Genomic DNA, 22315 nt, shown 5'->3' with positions numbered 1-22315 from the left:
TCATTGTAGATCTTTTGCGTGTGCAAGCGAAACAGTGGATGGAATGCGTCTGCGTGCTTGCACTTTCATAAGTGTCTTCAAATCGTTGCGCGCGAGCGGAACTTGCGGTTCAGGCGCATGGAACGCTACTCGCGCATAATATAGCGTTGGCGGGAACGCCCACTTTCGAGGGGTAAGTGTCTTCAATTCGTTGCGCGCGAGCGGAACTTGCGGTTCAGGCGCATGGAAGGCTACTCGCCCACTTTCGAGGGGTAAGTGTCTTCAATTCGTTGCGCGTGAGCGACGCTTGCGGTTCAGGCGCATGGAACGCTACTCGCGCATAATATAGCGTTGGCGGGAACGCCCACTTTCGAGGGGTAAGTGTCTGCAATTCGTTGCGCGCGCGCGGAACTTACGGTTCAGGCGCATGGAAGGCTACTCGCGCATAATATAGCGTTGGCGGGAACGCCCACTTTCGAGGGGTAAGTGTCTTCAATTCGTTGCGCGCGAGCGACGCTTGCGGTTCAGGCGCATGGAACGCCATTCGCGCATAATAATGGTACACTTTCAGTACACTGTATTTACTCCATCCATGTTTCTCTGGGCCTCCTTTCGTAATGCTTAGAATAGTTTATGGAGAAACGTTTGGCAATCGAGATTGTTTAGAATTGTCGACCATTCATTTTGCGTATCTTTTTCTCTTAGAACTGACAGACTGTATACATATATAACAATAGTCTGCCTGAATATTATCCGGCAGGGTCTACAGCAGGCAAGCTACACAAGATTAGATGTACACTAAGCATTTAACGTTCCAAACACGTGATTTTATAATTCTAGAATCCCAGGGAAGCAAAAACAGGAGGGACGTGCGTGAACAAGAAGAAAAAAAGCGGATCAGCCCCACGTAGCCACCAATCCAACATCACGTTTTGTCTTCTCCAGCATTATCTCGCTGCTCTCCTTCGGAGGACAGCACGTTGCTTCCGCCGCTCTGAAAGCCGGAATGAGACGGTAAAGAGTTCGCATACGACGACGACAATCCTAGAGCTGGTGCCATCATCTTCGACTGGGGTGAATCGCTGTTCTGAGGTGCAGTCAACGTTTCTATGCTAAAACTCGACGATCTTCTCTTATTATTCCCACCGCTTGCCCCATTACGATCCCCCGCCGCTGTCTCATCCTTTCCCTGATCAGCATCCGTCCCCGTCGCCTTATTTCCCTCCCCACTTCCCATTGGATGTTGCTGTCCGGTCAAACTCGCTAAAATCTGCAGCGGCGTATTCCCCGCGTTCTGTCCCCCGCCGCCGCCGCCGCCGCCACTGGGACTCGAGTACCCTGGATATGCGGCTGCAATAGTTGGTTTCCCAACGCCAGCTAGGTCTAACAGTCCCCGCGCGCCCGTTGCATCCGCCTGCGATATACCTGACAATACGTTCCGCATCTGATCGCCGCCGGACGGCGCCATGGGGTGACTAAGCGGTTCCGCCGATCGAGGCGCCCCGCCGCCGCCGCTCGGCGGTCTCCACCCAGCGGCGGCGGCGACGGGAGTTCCCGGCTGGCTGCCATGGTGACCAGTACTAGATGGCCTTCCAAACGATCCGTCGTGGCTCACGTCCTCGTGGCCCTGATAGGGCGGCGGCGGCGGCCGACCGCCGCCGCTGAACGGAGTATGAGGCGAACCGGCGTTTGCATTTGACGGAAAACCACCGGAATGATCCGAACGAGAATCAAACGCTTGAGGAGTGCTCGAATTGACTCTTTGTTGTTGTTGCTGTTGCTGCTGCTGCTGTTGAGACACAGAGGGATGATGATGTAGATGTGAATGTGGATGTGGATACGGTTGATAGTGAGGCGGTCGCTGATGATGCGTCATCGTCCACGGATGCTGGAAATCCGGATGAATAGCCGCATCGCCGCGATGACCGCCGCCGCCGGACTGATGATGATGATGGGAATAATACTCGCGACTCATCAGACTTTGCTGAGGCGGCGGCGGCGGCGGAGGCGGAGGCGGCGGCGGCCCCGGGTACGGCCCAGCAGGCGAACCTTGATGGTGATGATGCGGATGATACGAATACATCGCCGCCGCCGCTGCGGCGGCCGCAGCGGCGGGATCACCGGGCGGCGGCATGTGATTCGAACCCGGATGCGGCGCCGGCGGCGCTGGCCCGCCTCGAAAGAAATCCGGCTGACCAGGAAGTCCGTACTGAGGTGCGTGATGTTGGGGATTGGGTTGTCCGCTTAGAAGCATCGACGTTAGATCTTCAACGGAAAAGTCGCCGCTTGAAGTTCCGCCGCCGCCGCCGCCGCTGGGAGGATGAGGATGAGCCCCGTTGCCGGGATACGAGTGAGAGTGAGGGGAGGGATAGGAGGAATATTGATGGGGATGGTGAGGGTGAGGCGGAGGCGGATGAGTTAAGGGTCTGTATCCTCCGCCCGTGTGAGGATGAGAATAGGGCGTTGGAGCCGGTTGCCCGAATACGCCGCCCTGATGGGGATGATGCGGATGCGGCGTCGGATAGAGCTGCTGATTGGTCGGGGCACCGCGAGCAGTCACGTCCGTCGGAGAACTGAACGGCGGCGGTTGCCATGTGGACGCCGGTTTGGACGAAAACATTTGATTCATTTCCCAGGGGGAATGAATGGGGGGCATTCGCGACGACGACTGCGGCGGCTTTGCGTAGGCGACGGCAGCCGGCTGAGACATTTCGGCCGACTTCGCGTAATGATTTCCCGTCTCCAACGTCAATACTCCGCCGGGCGTGCGTGACTGGTGCTGTCGATGATACGTCACAATCGAATCGGCTTGGCGATTTTCGACCGCGTCGGCGGCGGCGTTCGCAAGATTCGTCGAAAAGACGAAGATCTGTTGATGCTTGGGAGCCGCCGTCGCTTTGGCGGACGGCGCGGCGACGACGCCAAAGGACCGATGTTGGGGTGTCTCGCTGGACATTCGACGTTTTGACGTCGATTTCTTTCTCTTTCGCACGGGCTCATCTAAAAAAAAATCAATCGCGATGATATAGATACCCTCCGCTCTATGAGTTGTAAGTGTATAGTGGGACCGACTCTACTACCGTATGTATGCACATACTGTACCTAGAAAGTCTTCATCTGAGTCACGTCTCGCTTTTTTTCTTTTGAATGGTGCTATGTCTTGCTCGTCGTCGCTCGTGAACTCATCGTTTGATAGCCCCGCTTGCTGCTTTGTACTATTTCGAGCCGCGCCTCTTTGCCGACTCTCGCCGCCGCCGTCACTTGCGTCCTGAATAAAGTGAGTGGTGAGTACAATTAATAAGCGGCGTCTAATTTTTTCTCCGCTGCCTTCGAATCTTCGTCAAAATCGTCGTCGTTTTCGTAGTCGACCAATTTTATTTTGCCCCTTTCTTGAGGACTCTTCTTGACCTAGAAGATAAGAAGAAGGGTCACATTTAAATTTCCTAATGATGTCATATAATAATAATAACCTTTTTCTTCTTAGGAGTTGCTTTCTTCTCCTGCCCGCTTTCCTCCGCCCTGGCAGCCTAAATAAAAGGTAGACCACCCGGTTATAAAAGACCATATCGACTATAGTACCTCCAACATCTGTTTCACTCCAGGAAATATGCTCTCGATCAACACCTGAGCCAATTTCTTCTCAGAATCAAAACTACTTCTCTTCAGCATCCTAAAATTCAACCACCAATAAGACAAAAAATCAGAGAGAGAAAATCGATCCTCTAAGACCCAATGGGAAAAAAATTAAATGACTCAAGACAGAAAATTGGAGGCCAAGTAAGGAAACGTTATACCTCAAAAAAGTCTCCCATTGCTTCAAAGTCGAACAAGCGACGCTCCAACAACCCTCGTCGTCACTATCACTGAAAAAAAGAAAAAAAAATCCTCGAAATATATGGAGAAAATAGTTCGCGATTCGGTACGAACCTTTTCGCCGAGTCTAGACGACTCTTCGGCTCCTTGTAGAGCTTCTCCGTACCGAAATACCAGTAGATTTGATCGAGTTCGTCTTCCCCAACGGGACGAGTGTTCTGCAAGCGCGCGCGCGCGAGAAAAAGAAACGCGATGACAAGCGTTTTTCCCAAAACATAAATAAACAATTCACCGCTTTTCTCGCTTCGAACTCCTCGTTCGTTAGCTCCCGATTAGCTAGGCTTCCCCTTTCGGCCATCTATAAGTCGAAGAAACGTAACTAAGGGGGAATCGATCGTTTTCTCTCGATCGCGAACGGTCGTCTCTTATCGCAAACGAATTTTTTGCGTTGCTATCGACGCTTGAGTTTTTTTTTATCGGTTCGCGCAATCGAGATAAGAAGATCGCGAGGGTTTCGCTCGTTTCCCTCAGCGGGGGACCCCTCCCGCGTGCACCCGTGGTCGAGAGCGAATCGAAGCCGCAAACAGCGGAGCAAAAAAACGGCGATTCCGAATCGCACTTCTCATAGTGGGCGACTCGAGTCGATCGATAGTCGACGAAACGAAGGCGCGCGCGCGCGCGCGCGAACGCGGCTCCCTCCCCGGCTCCGCGCCCGACGACGAGGACCTCGTACGAGCGGACGAAGACCGGTCTCGCAGAAAAACGAGAGAAGCCCGTTCGCAGCCCGCACGCACGCGATTATTTCGAAGACGCGTACAGTTTAGATGCGATCAATTTGCGCGATAAGGCGGCGCGATCGGCGTTTCTGCGCGTTTGCGCTCGATCGCGCGTCTTTCCAGACGCCACTCGACGTCGATTTCGGAGGGAAATCGACGGCTATGAGCGGCCGGAAACAAACACTCCCTTCGCGCGGCGTCGAATCGATATCAGCCATGCGACCCCCCGGCGACTTACTGAATAGAGCGTTTGGGTACCTTTTAGATGCGTTGCGATCGTCGATGGGGCGACGCGTGCACGAAGGCACCCGACTTGCCTCGCGTTGCGTTTTCCAGCTACGGTTTGATGTCTAATGTCACGTGCACAGAAATTGCAATTAGGGCCGGCTATGATTGGTCGAATCGTGCAGGAAGCCCGTATTCCCTGCATAAAAAGTGTATTTACCAATTTTAATAAACGATAGAATTTCGCTCACTAAACTATAGATTCTAATTTGCATTTCTTTTTACGAACTAAAAAATGACGTCAGTTTGCGGTTTTTTGTGTAGCGCGAGCATTCATCCTGGTATCGTCGCACCCGGACCTTTGTTCCCTCTTCGCCTCCGCCGAACAGACAATGCCCGTGAAATTCCACACGAAAACGCTTGAAAGCGTCATCGAGCCCGTTTCACAACAGGTGAAACGCGCGTCTCAACCGGCATTACGACTAAATTACGTGCCCTCGCAACGTAGGTCGGCCAATTGGTCCTGTTTCACGAACAGGCCGAATCGGGCCTACTGAAGCAAGACCTGACGCCTCTCGTCAAAGGCGTAGGACTCGCCGTATCGAACCTCGTCGAGGCAAGAGCTTCCTAAGCCCCTCCCACCATTTCATTCCTGAGAACGCAATGCGTCTGTTTTCTCTCTCCCCGTCTCGCCTCAGGTCGCCACGGGGATGGTTTCCACGACAAACGACGAAGAATTCAAAGTCGAACTGCCGCCGAGCGTCGAAATGGTCAAGCAAGCGTCGACGGACCTCGACGACGCGGCGAGACTGCTCAAAGCCGATCAGGGATCGCGCGAGGGAAAGCGGAAGTTGCTCGACGGCGCTCGAGGTGAAAACTCTTCTGTAACATACGGGAACTACGTGTGACGTCTCGAAACACTCTTTGATTTTTTTCAGGCGTCATAAATGGCATGTCGGATTTGCTCGTGTGCGCCGATCGATCGGAAGTGCGGAAAATGATCAAGATGTGTCGAAATGTGCAGGAGTATCTGGACGTGGCGAAAGTGATCGACGTCGAAGCCGATTTGGCGACGTTTTTGCAAAATCTCACGCCTGGAATGACGAGCATGATGAAAGTGGTGGAATCGCGACATCCTGAGCTGACCAATCTCAGACACGCCCTAATGCTCAAAGACGAACTTCGCACCGTATACAAAAAGAATTTCTAAAAGCAAAAAAATTTTGATTGTTTGTTTTTAGGTGAGAGAACAGATTCCCATTCTGATATCATCCATCAAGGTCTACTGTCTCGTCTTTGCCAAAAAAGGAGCAACGGGGCTAAAGGAAGCCGGCTTCGGACGCGATCACGTCATTACGAAACTTTACGTTTCCATCGAAGAAATCATACGCGTTCTTCAATTGACCGAAACGTACGTGGAAGAGGAAGTTGGGGATGCGGGCGCGAGATCAGCGGCATCTTTGGCTCACATGTTCCACCAGGCTCAGGATGCCTTGGCCTCAGGAGGCAAAGAAATCACCCATACTCTATAACATAAACCTAGAATGCATCTCCTTAGATATTAGTCCGCAGACTCTTGAAGCGGTGCGAAAGTGCATTGCTGAGGGTAGACGCGTTGCTAGTCACGCGGCTTCGGCCGAGACCCGTGATAAATTGAACGCGGCCTGTGATGAATTGGATAAGATACTGGCGGAATTGAGTGAGTTGCAGGCCAAAGGAGAGGTGAGTTATAATTAGATCAATTGACTCTCTCTAAGTTGTCTAATGGTTTTTTAGGGTAATAGTCGACACGCGAGAGCCCTGGCTCATGCTGCCGCTGTCAAATTGCAAGAATTGGAACAAGAACTCAGACGCGCTTTGGCTGAAAAGGTCAGTATTAGATTAACAATTAGTTCGTCTCAATCTTCTTTTCTCAAGGTTGCTACTGACTTTGTTAATGTGGGTGGACCAATCAAAGCTCTTGAAGAGGCGGCACTGGCGGATATTAGCGGTGCGTTGTCTCCTCTTAGTTTCTTTGCGTTTTTTTCAACTATCTACATAAAAAATAACAGTTCCCAACCGCCAGGAGAACTTTGCTCAAAAAGCGAAAGACTTCAAAGCTCATGCAGAGCAGCTAATCGAGACAACGGAACTGATAGCGAGCTCTGGAGGCTGCAGTGACGCGGTGGCGGCGGATCTGAGACAACAGGCAGCGAAAGTGCGTAACACAGCCTGTAGAGATGAATAGATTAGCAGCCGTCTTAACATATAGTGTAGAAGCACTCGTTTTTTAATAGACCGGTGGTCATTGGGTTTAAGCTATACTACAACTTGTTTTGCAGTTGAAGGAGCTATCTGATATCGTTGTTCCAGCCGCAAAAGTTGTCCTGGAGAATCCCGACAATCAGGTACGTACATAATAGAAAATGTGTCAGTCAGAATAGAATCGTTTGGGTGGGCTAGCCGGCGAAAGACTACCTCCGCACCACGAAGGAACGATGGCTTCAAGCCGCCGACGCAATGACCAAATCAGTCGACGGTGTCGTCGATAGTTTGGAGTTCATGAAAGTTTCCGAAGCCAAGGTCCAGGCAGATGTAAAAGAGGCGAAGAGAATAGCATTGGCCGAGGAAGATCCGATGGTAGAGGGGCGAATGGACGAGGAGGGGCCCTTGTTCATTCTCGCTTACCTTGAATTAGAAATTAATTGCGAAAGCGAGCAGCGTGGCTAGACAGGCCAACAGGGTGATTCAAGTGGCTCAAGTCGAAGCCGACAATTCGGAGAATTCAGACTACGTCGCCAAACTGTCAGCAGCGTCGGAAGCACTGGGAAAAAGTGAGAGTTCAAAGCGGCGTGCGCGACTTCTTTATAACTGCTGCCGCGCTTAGCCGTTGCTCCTATGGTCGTGGAGGCACGCGCTGTTGTAACGTCGCCACAGAATAAGGACATTCAGAGAAAATTCTGCACATCAGCTGACAAGGTAAATCTAATACTTTGGTCGTTCAGCCTCCTCTTCTTTAGTTTGGCCATCCTACAGGTGTCAGAAGGAGTCTCCGCTGTGCGCGCCGTTATTGAAGATAACTGGGTTCCACCTCGTCCTCCTCTTCCCGATTTCGAGGAAGAAGAGGAGCCTCCTGAACTTCCTCCACCGCCAGAAGATCGTAAGGCAGAAAGGAACCTGCTTAGACGTTCTATCAACGTGCGTTTTTTGCTCGTATCAGCTGCCCTGCTCCTGCCTGCAGAAATGCAAGAAGCAGAGGACCTACTGCGAGCTCCACTTCCTTCTAAAGAAGAAAATCCTATACATGTGATTCATACCAGAAGCATCAAACTGACTGCTCATCTCCCTCTCTCCCTCCCCCTCCCCTCCCGTCGCGTGTCTCTAGCACGCTGCCGCTAGCGTTTTCCACGAAGCCGACCAGTGGGACGAAAAGGAAAACAATCTCATTAGCCTCGTGAAGCAGATGGCACGAAAAATGGCAATGATGTCCAAGTACATGAGGTCGGTATAGGATAATCGATCGCGTGGGACCTCGAAACGTGACCCCAATTCAGAGGGGAATCCGGTGAAGTCCGCGGCAAAGCCGATCTTATACGAACGGCGAAGGAAATTGCTTTGGACGCGCAGGACCTTTTGAAGCTGGCTCGTCAGATTGCCGAGGCTTGCATGGACAAAAGAGCCAAAACGGTAAGGGAGTGCTCCTACAGCGTCACATCATTGAGAGAGCGCGAGTCTCTAGAATCTTCTTCAACTGCTCGATCGCATTCCCACTATATCAACTCAGCTGAAAATTCTCGCTACTGTCAAGGCCACTTCAATGGGAGGAGGAGGCAAATAATTCCTCGCTTTTTTTCTTTTTGTTCTCCAACCTCGGCCTTTCTTAGACGGGAAAGCAGATGCCGACGCCACTGAAATGCTCGTGGGAAATGCCGAGAATCTCATGCGTACCGTCAAAGACGTGATTCGTGCGTCTGAAGCCGCCTGCATTCGACTCCGTCCCGGTTCAGCGATAGCTGCACTGATCTGGAAGAAGAAAGGCGCTCAAGGTCGTCGAATATCAGTCGGCTACTGAAGGGTATTGAGAAGTCCAAGGTACCATGCATGCGCAACGGGGATTTTTTTGTTTCTTGATTTGCTGGTGTCTACTGCTTTTAGTAAGATTTCTAGTTAGGTACTGAAGAGTTTGTCGCTTTGGGGCGTTAGAGGCGATCCTTGACCGAAGGGTGACGTCTTCGGAGGTCGGGGACATTCTCGAATCGGCGTCGCTGTCGTGCAGTAGGACGAGAGAGCGAGATTGCCCGTCAGATCCGACGTGAGTTGGGGAAAGAGAGCCGAATGAGACGGGCTGCCGAGATCATTTGGCTCCTGTCTCGTCGTCGACGGCGACGGTGAAAAGGAAGGTGAGGAGTTGACTAATTGACAGTCGGATGAGGGTGAGGGGTAGAGAGGCAGTCGTCCGTCGGATGGCTCGTATGGCGTACGAAAGGGAGCAGTTTGAAGCAGAGAGCCTTGAATAGTAGGATAGAGATAGGGTCATCAGACGTTTGGTCTCATATTGTACCAGGATTAGCCATTGTGGCTATTAGGCGAGACTCGTTGGTTTGTAGAGCGTTAGCAATAGCCTTCTGGCATTCGCAGAATTGCTCTGGGCTAACCGCCCAGGTCGGTTCTCCGCCGTCGTCTACGTTGACAATTCGTATGAACCCCGCATTCGTATCTAACACGTCCCTTAGTTCTTTCTAGAAAAAGGTTCTCTAACTAAACAATTTTCTTGTTAGTAATATTACCCGCCAATCGTCTTTTGCGTAGGTATAGTATGGAAAGTTCGTCCTAAAAGAGACTGGAAAATATTGAGGTCTAGGTGCAGTCGTATTTACGATATAGAGTGGTAGAGAGAAACGAGTGATAGTGACCCCGTCGTGCTGTTTGCTATTGAAATGGTTGCCAGACAAGCTGCTGACAGAGCAGGCTTTTGATAGCGTTTGCTTGAACGTCGTTTCTGGCTATTTGCCTCTTTTAAGGTAGTTTGGTGTCTATTCTTTCGCGTTGACAATCCTATAGGCGAAAGAGGTAGCTGAAGATCTGTCAGCCAAGCCATGCTGGCTAAATCCAAATCTCCCGGAATTTGATAGATGCAAGAAGTTCTGTCGTTTGGCAGAGTAGCAGATAAGGTAGACATTATAACCATAAATTGAAACGCTCGTTTCTGATTGTGATTGGATAATTAGTGACTGCGTTTCTGATCCCCGGATCAAAATACTTGCACAGGTACAATACCATTACGTTTGTCATAACTCTGTCTTTGTAATACATACTATTTTGCAGCTATAGCAAGCCTTATGCCAGCGCTTTACAAAAGTTGGAAGCAGAACGCCAATCTGCTTCTATTGTCAGTGCTACTGTACTACTACTGTCAGTCCTTTTCTTTTTCAATTGAGGTTTGAACCATGTTGTTGAGAGGCATTTCCTCAACACCGTCTACAACTTCACTTACACCATTTTTTCTGCTTCTGTTAGTGCTCTTTGACCACCCATTTGAGGCAGCTATGGCGTTCATTTTCCTGCAATAAGATCATTTTAATTAATCAACTGCGAAAAACTATTGTCACTGTACTCAACCTTCTTTTTTCTGCTTTGTCTGGCTCTTTCCATCGTTTTGCCACTGTTGTGACTTGAGACTCGGAGCTACTTCTATCTCTTCCGTTGCGTCGATGCAGAAACACCAAAAAACATATGACACCGAGAACAATCAGACTTGCTAGACAAGCTCCGACTATGGCAGCTACGGGAACGTCTTCTGTTGATTCTTCATTTGTTTCTTTCCAAAGGCTGACTGTGTAATTCGCTCCGTTTAAGTTTATGCTTATCCCAGGCTGACGACGAAGATACTTATCAATTTTTTCCACGAAGAAGGAAGCGTTGAATTTTTCGGTTCCTTGAATTTTGGCTCGGAATACGTCACTGTCACAATTGAAGGTCACGTCAAATAAAGCCAAATTTTCACTGAGTTGACACTTGCATGACGACGTCATTATGTTTAGGAGAAACGATTTTATATCCCGCTGTAGAACGTCGGGCATCTGGAGTCAAGACGTTAGCATACAGGCAAGAAGTTTTATGTTTACTCACCATGCAGTTTAGATCGTGTATCTGTAGTGCTATGTCAGCCACTGATAGTATAGTAGTAGGCACAATAGTAGGACTTGGAGACGGAACCAATATGTTCGATGAGGTACTGCTCGAAAATATTGGTAGGATTGAGATGAATATTGGCTGCTGTGGTCTTGAGAATTGGGATGATGGAGGAGTTTCCGTAGAAGCGTGGGTTAGTGAGCTACGTACAACGTTGTTTTTGCTGCTACTGCCACTAGAGAACTGTCTGGTCGTTGAGGACCACAAACTGGAAGCAGTAGTTGAAACAACAGGAAATGAAACCGATTTAGTAAAAGAGAAAATTGAACGAGGCGGCGAGATTGTACTCGAACGTAGCAAAGAGGAAGAAAGAACGCTTGAAAAAGCCGATTTCTCTGTTGAATATGAAGTAATTGTCGTAGCAGTCCCCGACAAATTGAAACTGGTGGAATGATAGGATGGTCTTTTACTTGAATGTAGCGAAGAGACAAAAACGGCTGAGAAAGCCGATTTCTCTGTTGAAAGTGAAGACGTGTCAATCCCCACTAAGTTAGAACTGGTGAAAACGTAGGTATTCAGTGAATAAGAGGCTCTTTTATTTGAATGTAGCGAAGAGAGAAGAACGGTTGAGAAGGCCGATTTCTCTGTTGAAAGTGAACTCGTCGTCGTCGTCGTCGTCGTATCAATCCCCAATAAATTAGAACTGGTGGAAACGTAGGTATTCAGTGAATAAGAGGCTCTTTTATTTGAATGTGGCGAAGAGAGAAGAACGGTTGAGAAGGCCGATTTCTCTGTTGAAAGTGAACTCGTCGTCGTCGTCGTCGTCGTATCAATCCCCAATAAATTAGAACTGGTGGAAACGTAGGTATTCAGTGAATAAGAGGCTCTTTTATTTGAATGTGGCGAAGAGAGAAGAACGGTTGAGAAGGCCGATTTCTCTGTTGAAAGTGAACTCGTCGTCGTCGTCGTCGTCGTATCAATCCCCAATAAATTAGAACTGGTGGAAACGTAGGTATTCAGTGAATAAGGGGCTCTTTTATTTGAATGTAGCGAAGAGAGAAGAACGGTTGAGAAGGCCGATTTCTCTGTTGAAAGTGAACTCGTCGTCGTCGTCGTCGTCGTATCAATCCCCAATAAATTAGAACTGGTGGAAACGTAGGTATTCAGTGAATAAGAGGCTCTTTTATTTGAATGTGGCGAAGAGAGAAGAACGGTTGAGAAGGCCGATTTCTCTGTTGAAAGTGAACTCGTCGTCGTCGTCGTCGTCGTATCAATCCCCAATAAATTAGAACTGGTGGAAACGTAGGTATTCAGTGAATAAGAGGCTCTTTTATTTGAATGTGGCGAAGAGAGAAGAACGGTTGAGAAGGCCGATTTCTCTGTTGAAAGTGAACTCGTCGTCGTCGTCGTCGTCGTATCAATCCCCAATAAATTAGAACTGGTGGAAACGTAGGTATTCAGTGAATAAGAGGCTCTTTTATTTGAATGTGGCGAAGAGAGAAGAACGGTTGAGAAAGCCGATTTCTCTGTTGAAAGTGAACTCGTCGTCGTCGTCGTCGTCGTATCAATCCCCAATAAATTAGAACTGGTGGAAACGTAGGTATTCAGTGAATAAGAGGCTCTTTTATTTGAATGTAGCGAAGAGAGAAGAACGGTTGAGAAGGCCGATTTCTCTGTTGAAAGTGAACTCCTCCTCCTCCTCGTCGCATCAACCCCCAATAAATTGGAACCGGTGGAAACGTAGGTATTCAGTAAATAAGAGGCTCTTTTACTTGAATGTAGCGACGAGAAAGGAACGGCTGAGAAAGTCGACGAAATTGAAGTCTCCAATAAATTGAAACCGGTAGAACGGTGAGTGCTTGAATAAGATAGTCTTGTACTAGCATGGAGTAAAACAGATTTCCCTCTCGTAAATGTGGATCGTTCTGTGGCACTCTCTGACACAGATAGCTGAGAAACGATCGTGTGACTTGTCGTTTCCTGGGCATCTTGCTTCGTTGTAGTCGCTCTCGAAGACAAAAAAGAAACCGAAGGCAAGGAAACGATGGTACTGGACGGTTTCATTGATACGACAGATAATACGGTGTTTGTATGTGCATCTTGAACGGAGGAAGTTACCGGCTCGTGGCCAAAACTTGCGCCAGGCGGTTGCAATGAATCTGCAAGAAGACCCGCCGGAGCTTCTGTTATGGTTCGCGTCGAAGGTAAACCGGACGTAGGAGCGATTAGCACAGTGGAGGACGTCAAGTGTGATAGACTTGGTCCACTACTGCCCGTAGATTCGCGTGAACCGCCAGAACTTGTCCTAAAACAGCCCCCCATAGATAAAGAAGGGACAGAATAGGCAAAGAGCGCGCAGGGCCCAATGAGGAAGAGGAGGGGAATAGGAACCGCATGTTTTTTGAACGACCCAAATGGAACCACGAAGGCTTACCTTACGACGAGGGTAGAAGATAGAACGGCCGCTGTTGCCATATGACGGGTAATGGCGCATAGGCAGGCAATTGAAACGAGCAACAATGCCATAAACGTTTCGGACTCGTTCGGTCTCTCTTTTGGAGGTGATCCCCTGTAATCGAACTATCGAATCGCGTGTCTAGCCGACCCGTTGTCGTCTCTGGGGCCTGCGTATCGACGGACCAAGTGACTGATCGAGTGAAGGCAACGGTCTCGCTATCGACAGGTGCACAATTAGATTCCACCGTCACGTCCTGACTTGGCGCCCTATAGGTATTGCCCAGTCACGTCGTGACATGTGACGTAATGAGTCTGCGTCTGTCGTTGGTTGCTTGGCTAGGAATATGTATTAAGAGGAGCGAAATGAAAGTCGTCCTTGTTTATCGTCCTGCGGTTTTTGAGCGAAATTGATCGAGTACCGTTTTCGTCACTTCTTTTCCTTTTCTAATGACGTGCTTTGGTATGGCTTTTACCATAGCCTGAACCTAAATCAAACCAAGGTGAGATGTGATTACTGAGTCAGTTCAAAGCCGCGCCTGGTCTTTTGGTGTCTGTGAGGTGTACTCGCTGGCCAGGTGGTTTTTCTTGATATCTCCCACCTTGAAGATCTCTTCCATGACCAATCTGTACGAGAACGATGTAGAAGACAGAGGTCTGTCTGATTTTTGTACCTGGCATTTTGACTGTTGAAAAATTGGCTACTGACCGCTAGGCACTCTTCTGGATTGTATGCCTAGTTAGTGGCTAATCAAAAAGTTTTTTTCTGTAGATTTATTTCTGTACCTGATGAAACCATCCTGATGGTATCATTAACATTTCACCGGGCTTTTGGTCGAATTCGAGTGCCTTTGCTTGAGCGAAAAGAGGAAATCGTTTCAAATCAGGATCAAAGGCATCAACCTCACTGGAAAAAAAAAGGAACAACCTCTTATTTAGAATAGCACATATCTGACAAACCTATTGTATTTGAAGCAGTCAAGAGGAAATCCACAGTACTTATTTCGCTTAACGTACAAGAGATGATCTTGGCCAGGTGGGTAAAGCTGTGAAATAGTCAAAGATTAGCTCCAAGCAACTGAGAGATCGAACCTTCCATCTTTTAACGCCTTGCAAAACGGCATTAGTTCCCGTCCAATTATATGGGTCTACAATTAAAAAAATTAAAGCGCACTCAACAGGTGACTGTGGAGTCCTAGGTTCTTCTATTTTTAGGTTTACCGATGTGGAGAGCTGAACGAGAATGCTTGGTTCCCCACAGAAGCATGTTATCCCACGGCTGAAGGTCTTTAGGCAGCAGCTTGAAGAAATTCTCCTTCATATACACCTACACAATAGAGTAAGAAATAGATGCCTCAAATGACTTGTCTCCTACAGGAGTTCCTATGTCCTTAGCCAATTCAGGTCGCGTTGGAATGAACAGTTCGTCGCTGATGTACGTCCACGTCGAAAACGTCGACTCGTGCTTGTGTTCGTAAAATGTGCCTAGGGTAACGGACAACATCTCGCCGTCTTCTAACTTCCCGTGAACGCCTTTCATTGCCACTTTCTCCCCGCCGTAGCGCTGGAGAAAGTACTGCCAGCTCCACTTCGCTTTAGCAGGCCAATCGGTCATGGCATCAGTGATTAGTACTGGCCTTGGGGAAGAGCATCAAAAGTGAGATTAGGTCTCAACGAGATGGTCATATCCCACCACTTGGTGTCGTAGAGGCGGATGAATTCCTCAAGGCTGAGATTGGAGCGTCTATCAATGTGATCCAGAGTCCGATTAGGTACACCTCTTGGCGAAAATGACTCTTGATTCCCATAGGCAAAATAATAGAAGCAGCCCAATCCGATTGCACCCAAACCCACGACAACGGCACTCAAGGAAAACCAAGACGCCGTCGCCTTGTTGTCAGCCGACTTGGTAAGAGCCCTGCGCCCTTTGATAGCCTTTGTTTTCTTTACCATCTCAGATATGGAGCGAGCCCGTATGGCGTGGTGCGCATTGAAGCTGGAGGCGTCTCTCAAACCTAATTACAGTAAGTCCACATGATCGATCCTTTTTATTCATTAAATGGAGGTCAAATATACTGTATTACTACAAAGCGCTATAAGCTAAAGCAAATCAAAGTTTCTGTATTTCAGCTGTCCACTGTTTTGTAGCTGCCATCTTGTTGATGACTTGCATAAATTCTAAAAAGCAACGAATTAAATTTTTTACGTAAGGCAGACATTTTCAAATCACACCAATATAATTGACCTGGCCATCACCGTCAACAAATTGATCCTGTATCATTTTTTCAACTAAAAAATTTCAAAATTTCTTTTTGCAGAAAAAATGGTTCAATTGTACTATTGGCCTCCATTTCGTCATCTGACGATGCGCCGGCAACGAGATGCTTCAATTCGGCGGCGCTGATTGTCCCGTTGCCTTCGCGATCAAATACCTTGAATGCTTCGAGAAGTTCGTCTTCGCGCGGCCCGCTGTTCTCCATGAAACTGCCGACGATCGCCTCAAACGTGTTCCAATCGATCGGCTTGTCTTCTACATATGAGAAAGAGCCCCAAAGAGGTAACAGAGCATGCGTGTTCAAGATCGACCCGATTACCTCCCGTTTCTTGCTGAATTTTCTCCCGTATCGTTTCGCGATCGGCCGCTTTGATGCCCAGGCATCGTAGGACTTGGTCGAGATCGGACGATTTGAGTCGATCGACGGCGAAAAGGTGGAAGGCGTCTCTAATGTCGGGATTGCCTGGGAAAAGTGAATAATCGACGTGCTAGACGTCCACAGACACGGTCTACCTTTCGACGCCGAAGTGCAAGACTAAGAAAAGAAATAAGAAACCAGAAAAGGAAGGGAATAGCGTACAGTACCATTTCTTTTCTTGCTGTAGTAATCACGTGATGTCAACAATCTGTGGATAATCTGTGGGCGGCAATCGACGTGCGTTATCGACGTCGAAAGATTTCCTTCGCCGCTGCATAGCCTAGCACGCATGCGTTCTCTAGCTGGGTGCCCCTCTCCACCATCTCGGCCCATTCGAAGCGTCTCCATCGATCAGTAGGAAGCAGTCGTCGACGAAAGGGCCCGCCGAGCAAAAATCGACTGAATGGCGCAGATTTCGGGGCCGAATTTGGAACAATTCCAGTACGCCGTCGCGAAAAACCCCCGAAACGCGATCGTCGAACGCCTCCCGCAGGTGGTATCACGGCCGCATCGATCGTGCGAGAACCGAATCGATCCTCCAAGGCAAGCGACCAGGTCTCTATCTCGTTCGCGAGTCGACCTCGTGTCCGGGCGACTTCGTCTTGTCGGTCAGGTAAGCGAATCGCGTCGTAGGTAGCGCTCACGGAGAAAATGATCGCAAAGCGTGCGGTTTTGTCGCGTCTTTGCGACTCGTCGCCGCAGTGCAAGTTTCCTGTTGCTTGAGATTATACGGGACGTCCTCCTCCCTTCACGGTCCATCTTTGTTCTCTCGCCAAGTCGTCGCATGTCGCTTCGCAGTAGGCGTGTTCTAGCACTCGTCTTACGCTTTAGGGACCCTGATATCTGTAGTAGAAATCGAGTGGTGCCCCGTAAATAGAAGGGTTCTCGCCTGTTGCAAAAAAACAACAACATGCCCATCAAGCAGAACATTTGAACTGGGAAGTATTGGGATTCCATACTACTGTAGAGCGAGTGTGAATATTTGATTACTGAGTACACTAATAAGTATCCTATGAAGCGTGCTGATGATTGAAAGACATAACTAATACCCTCAAGAGTTTCCGATTGTCACGCTCTTCAGATTATATAAATTGTATATTAACATCAGGCGCAAGGCCTAATGTAGAGCATAGTTGGAAATTTAGATAAAGGGTTGGGAGACGTGCGTTTAACGGTTTTGCGTACCATATACGTATTTTTCTCTCTCCTTCCAGCGAGAGCGGCAAAGTGAGTCACTACATCATCAATCGTCGTGGTGGCATCTACATCATCGGCGACCAGACGTTCCACAGCATCCCGGAAGTCATCGACTTCTACACAAAGCACTTCCTAGACACGACAACCCTCGTAGAAATCGTAAGACCGAACCCTCTCATCCATCCCGACGTCAGGTCACTCATGTTGCTCATCTGTAGGCATCCCGTTCGCCGGCCGTGTCTCCGCCTCAGCAACCAACGCCCGGATCCTACTCGCCACTACCACCAGGAGGGCAGCCGCAGCCGCAGGCGGCGTATCCCACCCCACCAGGCCAGTTTCCCTCTCACGCGCAGTTACCGCCGTTTAGTATGCAGCAGCCGCCGCCGCAGGCGCAGCCGGTGCCGCAACAGCTCCCCATGATGCAGCCGCCGTCGCAAATGCCCATGCAACGACTACCGATGCCGCCGTCTCAGATGCAGCAGCCGCCGCTTTCCAATCCCAGCGCACGGCCGGCGGAACGCGTTCGAGCTCTATACAAGTTTGAATCCGAAGTGCGTTCACTTTTTTTTACGACTCTTGATTTTGTGTGCTCTGACCCGAGGGGAATGCGTTTAGGATCCCGAGGACTTGCCCTTTCAGAAAGGCGACGTTATGGTGATACTGAGAAAAGACGAAGAGCAGTGGTGGTACGCTCAGCATCCCGACGGACGAAGGGGGCAAATTCCCACGCCATACGTTGAACCGGTGCATTTAAATTGGGATGTGAGAGCTCCCCTTAATATTGTTCTTCGACGTCTGCGTTATATAGCTGCCGCCCGAGCCAGCTCCTCCGAGTCACGTCGTAACGAGAGCGCCTGCAAGGACGGACTCGATATTGCATTATCCGTAAGTAGACCCCCCAATTTTGTTTCACTTGAATCTCTGGGAAAGGCGAGTCTTTACCTAAAGAATCGTCTGATCCCCCTAGAGAGGTTCACGTGTAATTTCTAATATTTATTATAATGCTTGGGGTTCGTAGCTACCCGGGGCAGCAGCGTCCGCAGGATGTCCTTCAGGTAAACCGTGGGAAATAGATTTGTACCTTCGTTTTAGATCTTTTTTTTTCTCTTTCACTTCCAGCACCGACGGTCGTCAGGTCCCGCAAAAGCGCGAGCTATAATGGACAGGGTAGCCAATGCGTACGATAGAGCAGCGTTGTCATTCAAGGTGAGTTCGCACTCGTACCACGCTCGCTCGCTCCTCTGTAGCCACTCCGTGTCGAATCTAGACCAATGACATCATCGTAGTGATTAATCAGAACGAGAACGGTTTGTGGGAAGGCGAGTTGAATGGCAAGCGCGGCTACTTTCCTTTTACTCACGTCGAACTGCTAGACGGCGATTTTAGTGACGGAAAGGCGTAGTTGAAAGGTTTTTATTACTCGTAACGTTTCTATAGTCGACTATCATCTCGTTTGACGAGCTTCCCCTACCCCCTTTCCCCCCCTCCCTCTCCCTCCCATTTATCATCTGTATTCATGACTGGGTTTGCTTTATATTTCTGTTCGTAATCGCTGTACAACGTAAATATGGAGAAATTTTAAAATTTCTGAAATATTTTTAGCGCGCGGTATATAAGTGGCGGTCACCCTCTGGTCACCCGGTATCGCGTGAGAGTATTATGATAGAGAGGGCGGCGGGTTGTGGGCAGTGGCGATCCGTATGTGGCTTTCTTTGTTACTTTTTTGCTTTTCGTTTCGCCTACCTGGTGTTGAATCGTCACCTGGACAAGGTAGGGCAGGAGGGGAGGCTATAGTTCTTTGGCCTCGCATTTCTTTCCTAGTTCTTTACTACAGAGGAAGAGATCGCTTATTGGATTCCTTTGTCTTTGAAGAGACTGTGCGCTGGCTAGTCTCTTCGTCCTTATCAGGGTCGAGAATAATCCAATACCAGAGTACGTGCAGTTTTCGACATCCTGTTCTTATGGGACTTTCGTTTATTTACTGGGCGTGTTGCTAGCTTGCAACGATTCCTTTGACTCTCCCTGGATTGAGTTGGAGTCGTCTGAGTGCCTGGTGAAACGTCGAGGTGCCGCTGAAGCGAGCGGGCGAATTCGTTTCCCGGCGGTCGCTGTTCCGCTTCACGATCCGGAGCGAAGTGTTGCCTTATTAGGACTCGGTCATTCCGACAAAGGTCAACTTTCCGTAGTTAAAAGTCTTCTTCGAGACCACGGGTCAATTCTCTGTCTAATTGATTCGGACTCTGGTATGATCTCTTGTAGCTACTACTAGTATGCTTCTCAAAACGTTGAAAACGCTCTTGCAGTGAGTTTGGTGTTCGCCTGTCAAAATGCGTTTAATTGGGAAGATTGGAAAATAATAGAGCATTTGGCTGAAAATCGTTACGACGCCTTCTTTGCGCACTGCGTTTCCTTGGCCTGCTACAGGAACCTAATGCAGGTAGTTAGAGTTTTTTGTCTAAGCAGATCAACGTGCGCCCTTAGCTTCCAGGTCCTCCCCGTTTAGGAAACGTTATAGAGGCTCTAACGTTTCCTGGAGGACCTGGAAGCTAAGGGCACACATAGCTCTAACTTAGAGCTATACCCGCCTCCGCTTACCCACCCCGGTTTGCACAGAGCGCGCTCCAGTCAAATCTTGATGCATTGCGCGCCCTGTTGCCTTCGCAGGCATTTTTTAATGGTCCTGGGCTCTCTCACATTCTAGATTCTAAATCTACTACTGGATTCACATAAAAACACTGACATACCAATAGTTCTAACGGAAGAGTTGACAATAAAGGTTCACGTTGTTGGATTGATAGATACTCTTATATGTACTGATCCTTACTTTGACAGATTTATAGCGACGTCGCTTTTTGGACGAAGGCTAATACAAGAAAATTGGAACCAGAATTTACGGGAATTACAAGACGTCTTCCAAGGAGTCCACTTGTAAAAGAACTCGCCAACGTTTTAGAAAACGCGGCTAATTGCAGCAGAAACAGCGACGCCTTGACCAATTGCAATAGACAGAACAAAGAAGAGACACTGGTACGTTTTAGGAGAAGCACTACTAATAATGATTAATTAACTGATTTTGGTGTAAAGATTCGCATGTTCTATTTGAATGACGCCTTTTTGGTGCTGAATTCACTGATGGAAGTAGCTGCAATAAGGGGACGGTCTCATCTGACGGAAATTGTCAGCAGTGTGAGTATTACCAGTAACATAGGAAGCCCTGTGGGGGCTTACGACTTCAACGTTTTTAGTTTGATTCAATCGTTTTTGACCCCGATTGGTTGGGACGAATTCATCCGCAATATGACGTTGTTCGCTTTACGGAAAACAAGCGGGAGAAGGCACAACGATCGGTTGAGATGCTTGCATTGTCATATAATCGACTCTCTATAGATTGCTCGTTACGTTGACGGCGAATTGCTCTGGCTTTCGTCGCCAAAACGTCGCCAAACGAGATCGACGTCGCCGTCGCGCTTTCAACAGTGTCTTCCAGCCGAAAAAAGAAACTCGAAATATCATTTTAAAATAACGACGATAGAGGTAAGGCAAAAGAAATCGATTCTTTTTTCTTCTCCCTGAATCTCTGTTTTCCAAGGAGCCTCCATTTGTCTACTACGACCCCCAGGGACGCGTCAACCCAAGTGACTTTCACACAGAAAACCATTTGACAGGTCTCGTCGTCGATCTCGCCGAAAAACTATCAAATCGACTCGACTTCACCTACGACATCAGTCTTGTTCCGGACGACGAATACGGAACGGTCGAAGAAGCGTCCGGCATGATCGGTCAACTCCTCAACTGCACGGTCGACCTGTGCATCGCTCCCATGACAATAACGGACACTCGCGAAGAATACGTCGACTTCACGCATCCCTGGCTCGACATCGGCTTGATCTTGTTCACCGCTAAGCCGAAGCCGAAAGGCACCGATCTGTTCGCGTTCATGGATCCCTTTACGAACGACATGTGGGGCGGAATCGTTATCAGTTGGGTCGTCGTCAGCGTCGCCGTCGCCGTTCTCCAGTACGTCATCGTCGTCAGTCCGAGACGGAAATGGAAAACGCGTGCCGGTCGCGCCTTCGATTTGTTTCGCTTGAGGACGTACAAGGCCGGTTGGCATCTCTACGCGTCGGCAATGCAACAGGGCGCCGAAGGCGTCAATCGTTTTGCGACGAGAATCGCCGTGGGCGGGTGGTTTCTCTTCGCACTCATCATCATTTCGACGTATACGGCCAATTTGGCCGCGTTTTTGACCGTGCAGAAAATTCCCGATGGCATAACGTCCGCCGATCAGCTCGCCGCTCAGACTGAAGTGGCTTACGGCACGGTGCGACACACCGCCGTCGAGTCGTTCTTCCACAAATCAAACATACCAACGTACAGTGCCATGGGCAAATTTATGCAGGTGAATCCGTCAGCAATGGTAAATAATACGATCGAAGGAATTGAGCGCGCTCGCAGCGACAACGACTCGTACGTTTTCGTCTGGGACTCGCCCATACTCGAGTTCTATGCATCGCGTACGCCGTGCAATGGTCGCACGGTCGGACGAAAGTTTAACAATCAGGGCTACGGCGTTGTGATGCCACACGGCATGCCCTACTTGAAAAACTTTTCCCTCGAAGTGCTTCGACTTCGTAAAGATGGATGGATTGACGAGCGGAAGCCTCATTGGCTGGTGACGGGCGAGTGCGCCGTCGGCGACGGCGACGCCGGCGTGTCGGCCTCCGACGTCAATCGAATCGGTTTCGAGCACTTGACCGGCGTTTTTGTCGTACTCGCGGCGAGTGTCGGCGTCGCTTTTGCCGTCGCCGTTTTCACTCGGATCGTCGTTGCGACGAGTGTTTGCGAAGTCAGAGAAAAAGCCGCAAATGGAGCCGAGGTTTTAACGCGTGCGATACGTCAAATTTTTGCCGTAAATTTGTTTTTAAGGAGGAGACGCGGACCACTGACAACGGCGGCGTTGACGTTTTATCTCAAACGACGTACGTATAATTAGTTCGTAAGTAAAAGACAGACATTATTAGCTTATTATATTCGAATCGAATCGACAAGTGTCAGATGTCTCTCGAC

The 22315-nt window shown here is 49.1% G+C and overlaps 7 protein-coding genes across 9 annotated transcripts; 3 read left to right on the top strand and 4 right to left on the bottom strand.

The window, feature by feature from the left end:
• Positions 1 to 657: 657 nt before the first annotated feature.
• Positions 658 to 4923, bottom strand: LOC136198342 (trithorax group protein osa-like). Of its 2 annotated transcripts, none has more exons than XM_065988255.1 (9): positions 4827 to 4923; positions 4085 to 4150; positions 3907 to 4010; positions 3774 to 3842; positions 3559 to 3649; positions 3450 to 3506; positions 3307 to 3387; positions 3082 to 3247; positions 658 to 2979 (listed from the first exon to the last, which is right to left on the bottom strand). In XM_065988255.1, exons 2-9 carry the CDS (start codon positions 4148 to 4150, stop codon positions 905 to 907), a joined length of 2709 nt encoding a protein of 902 aa, XP_065844327.1. In that variant the 5' UTR covers positions 4827 to 4923; the 3' UTR covers positions 658 to 904. The 2 variants fall into 2 exon arrangements, with proteins under 2 accessions (XP_065844327.1, XP_065844328.1); XM_065988256.1 differs by having other exon boundaries at positions 4807 to 4907.
• Positions 4924 to 5137: 214 nt separating this feature from the next.
• Positions 5138 to 8951, top strand: LOC136198557 (vinculin-like). Its single transcript, XM_065988538.1, has 19 exons — positions 5138 to 5245; positions 5302 to 5409; positions 5492 to 5663; positions 5732 to 5982; positions 6035 to 6299; positions 6352 to 6515; positions 6570 to 6662; positions 6711 to 6783; positions 6845 to 6990; positions 7115 to 7180; positions 7236 to 7412; positions 7471 to 7606; positions 7660 to 7751; positions 7809 to 7932; positions 7993 to 8078; positions 8158 to 8273; positions 8327 to 8459; positions 8512 to 8602; positions 8657 to 8951. The coding sequence occupies exons 1-19, from the start codon at positions 5186 to 5188 to the stop codon at positions 8842 to 8844; spliced, it is 2541 nt and encodes an 846-aa protein (XP_065844610.1). The 5' UTR covers positions 5138 to 5185; the 3' UTR covers positions 8845 to 8951.
• LOC136198560 (forkhead box protein N1-like) lies at positions 8661 to 9958 on the bottom strand. The gene is made up of 4 exons (XM_065988542.1): positions 9650 to 9958; positions 9560 to 9602; positions 9334 to 9511; positions 8661 to 9280 (listed from the first exon to the last, which is right to left on the bottom strand). Exons 1-4 carry the CDS (start codon positions 9949 to 9951, stop codon positions 8940 to 8942), a joined length of 864 nt encoding a protein of 287 aa, XP_065844614.1. The 5' UTR covers positions 9952 to 9958; the 3' UTR covers positions 8661 to 8939.
• Positions 9959 to 10051: 93 nt separating this feature from the next.
• Positions 10052 to 15327, bottom strand: LOC136198558 (uncharacterized). Its single transcript, XM_065988540.1, has 12 exons — positions 15052 to 15327; positions 14734 to 14995; positions 14580 to 14685; positions 14451 to 14506; positions 14319 to 14404; positions 14145 to 14265; positions 14033 to 14094; positions 13898 to 13985; positions 13339 to 13846; positions 10902 to 13209; positions 10392 to 10852; positions 10052 to 10333 (listed from the first exon to the last, which is right to left on the bottom strand). The coding sequence occupies exons 1-9, from the start codon at positions 15309 to 15311 to the stop codon at positions 13742 to 13744; spliced, it is 1146 nt and encodes a 381-aa protein (XP_065844612.1). The 5' UTR covers positions 15312 to 15327; the 3' UTR covers positions 10052 to 10333; positions 10392 to 10852; positions 10902 to 13209; positions 13339 to 13741.
• A 65-nt stretch (positions 15328 to 15392) lies between these two features.
• Positions 15393 to 16251, bottom strand: LOC136198561 (squidulin-like). The gene is made up of 6 exons (XM_065988543.1): positions 16219 to 16251; positions 16147 to 16168; positions 15953 to 16096; positions 15697 to 15888; positions 15591 to 15647; positions 15393 to 15536 (listed from the first exon to the last, which is right to left on the bottom strand). The coding sequence occupies exons 1-6, from the start codon at positions 16219 to 16221 to the stop codon at positions 15469 to 15471; spliced, it is 486 nt and encodes a 161-aa protein (XP_065844615.1). The 5' UTR covers positions 16222 to 16251; the 3' UTR covers positions 15393 to 15468.
• Positions 16252 to 16335: 84 nt separating this feature from the next.
• On the top strand, positions 16336 to 18843 carry LOC136198559 (crk-like protein). Its single transcript, XM_065988541.1, has 9 exons — positions 16336 to 16492; positions 16545 to 16664; positions 17266 to 17407; positions 17467 to 17799; positions 17864 to 17992; positions 18057 to 18133; positions 18267 to 18303; positions 18368 to 18454; positions 18516 to 18843. The coding sequence occupies exons 1-9, from the start codon at positions 16455 to 16457 to the stop codon at positions 18648 to 18650; spliced, it is 1098 nt and encodes a 365-aa protein (XP_065844613.1). The 5' UTR covers positions 16336 to 16454; the 3' UTR covers positions 18651 to 18843.
• Positions 18844 to 18876: 33 nt separating this feature from the next.
• LOC136198556 (uncharacterized) lies at positions 18877 to 22306 on the top strand. 2 transcript variants are annotated; one of them, XM_065988537.1, is made up of 11 exons: positions 18877 to 19018; positions 19070 to 19180; positions 19246 to 19491; positions 19552 to 19685; positions 19950 to 20024; positions 20081 to 20275; positions 20333 to 20434; positions 20494 to 20583; positions 20636 to 20782; positions 20838 to 22124; positions 22175 to 22306. In XM_065988537.1, the coding sequence occupies exons 1-11, from the start codon at positions 18949 to 18951 to the stop codon at positions 22235 to 22237; spliced, it is 2520 nt and encodes an 839-aa protein (XP_065844609.1). In that variant the 5' UTR covers positions 18877 to 18948; the 3' UTR covers positions 22238 to 22306. The 2 variants fall into 2 exon arrangements, with proteins under 2 accessions (XP_065844609.1, XP_065844608.1); XM_065988536.1 differs by having other exon boundaries at positions 18920 to 19180.
• The last annotated feature ends 9 nt before the right edge of the window (positions 22307 to 22315 follow it).

This window comes from Oscarella lobularis, chromosome 19 (genome assembly GCF_947507565.1).
Source record: "Oscarella lobularis chromosome 19, ooOscLobu1.1, whole genome shotgun sequence".
In the NCBI taxonomy this organism is placed as follows: Eukaryota; Metazoa; Porifera; class Homoscleromorpha; order Homosclerophorida; family Oscarellidae; genus Oscarella; species Oscarella lobularis.
This window is presented reverse-complemented; position numbering and strand designations above follow the sequence as displayed.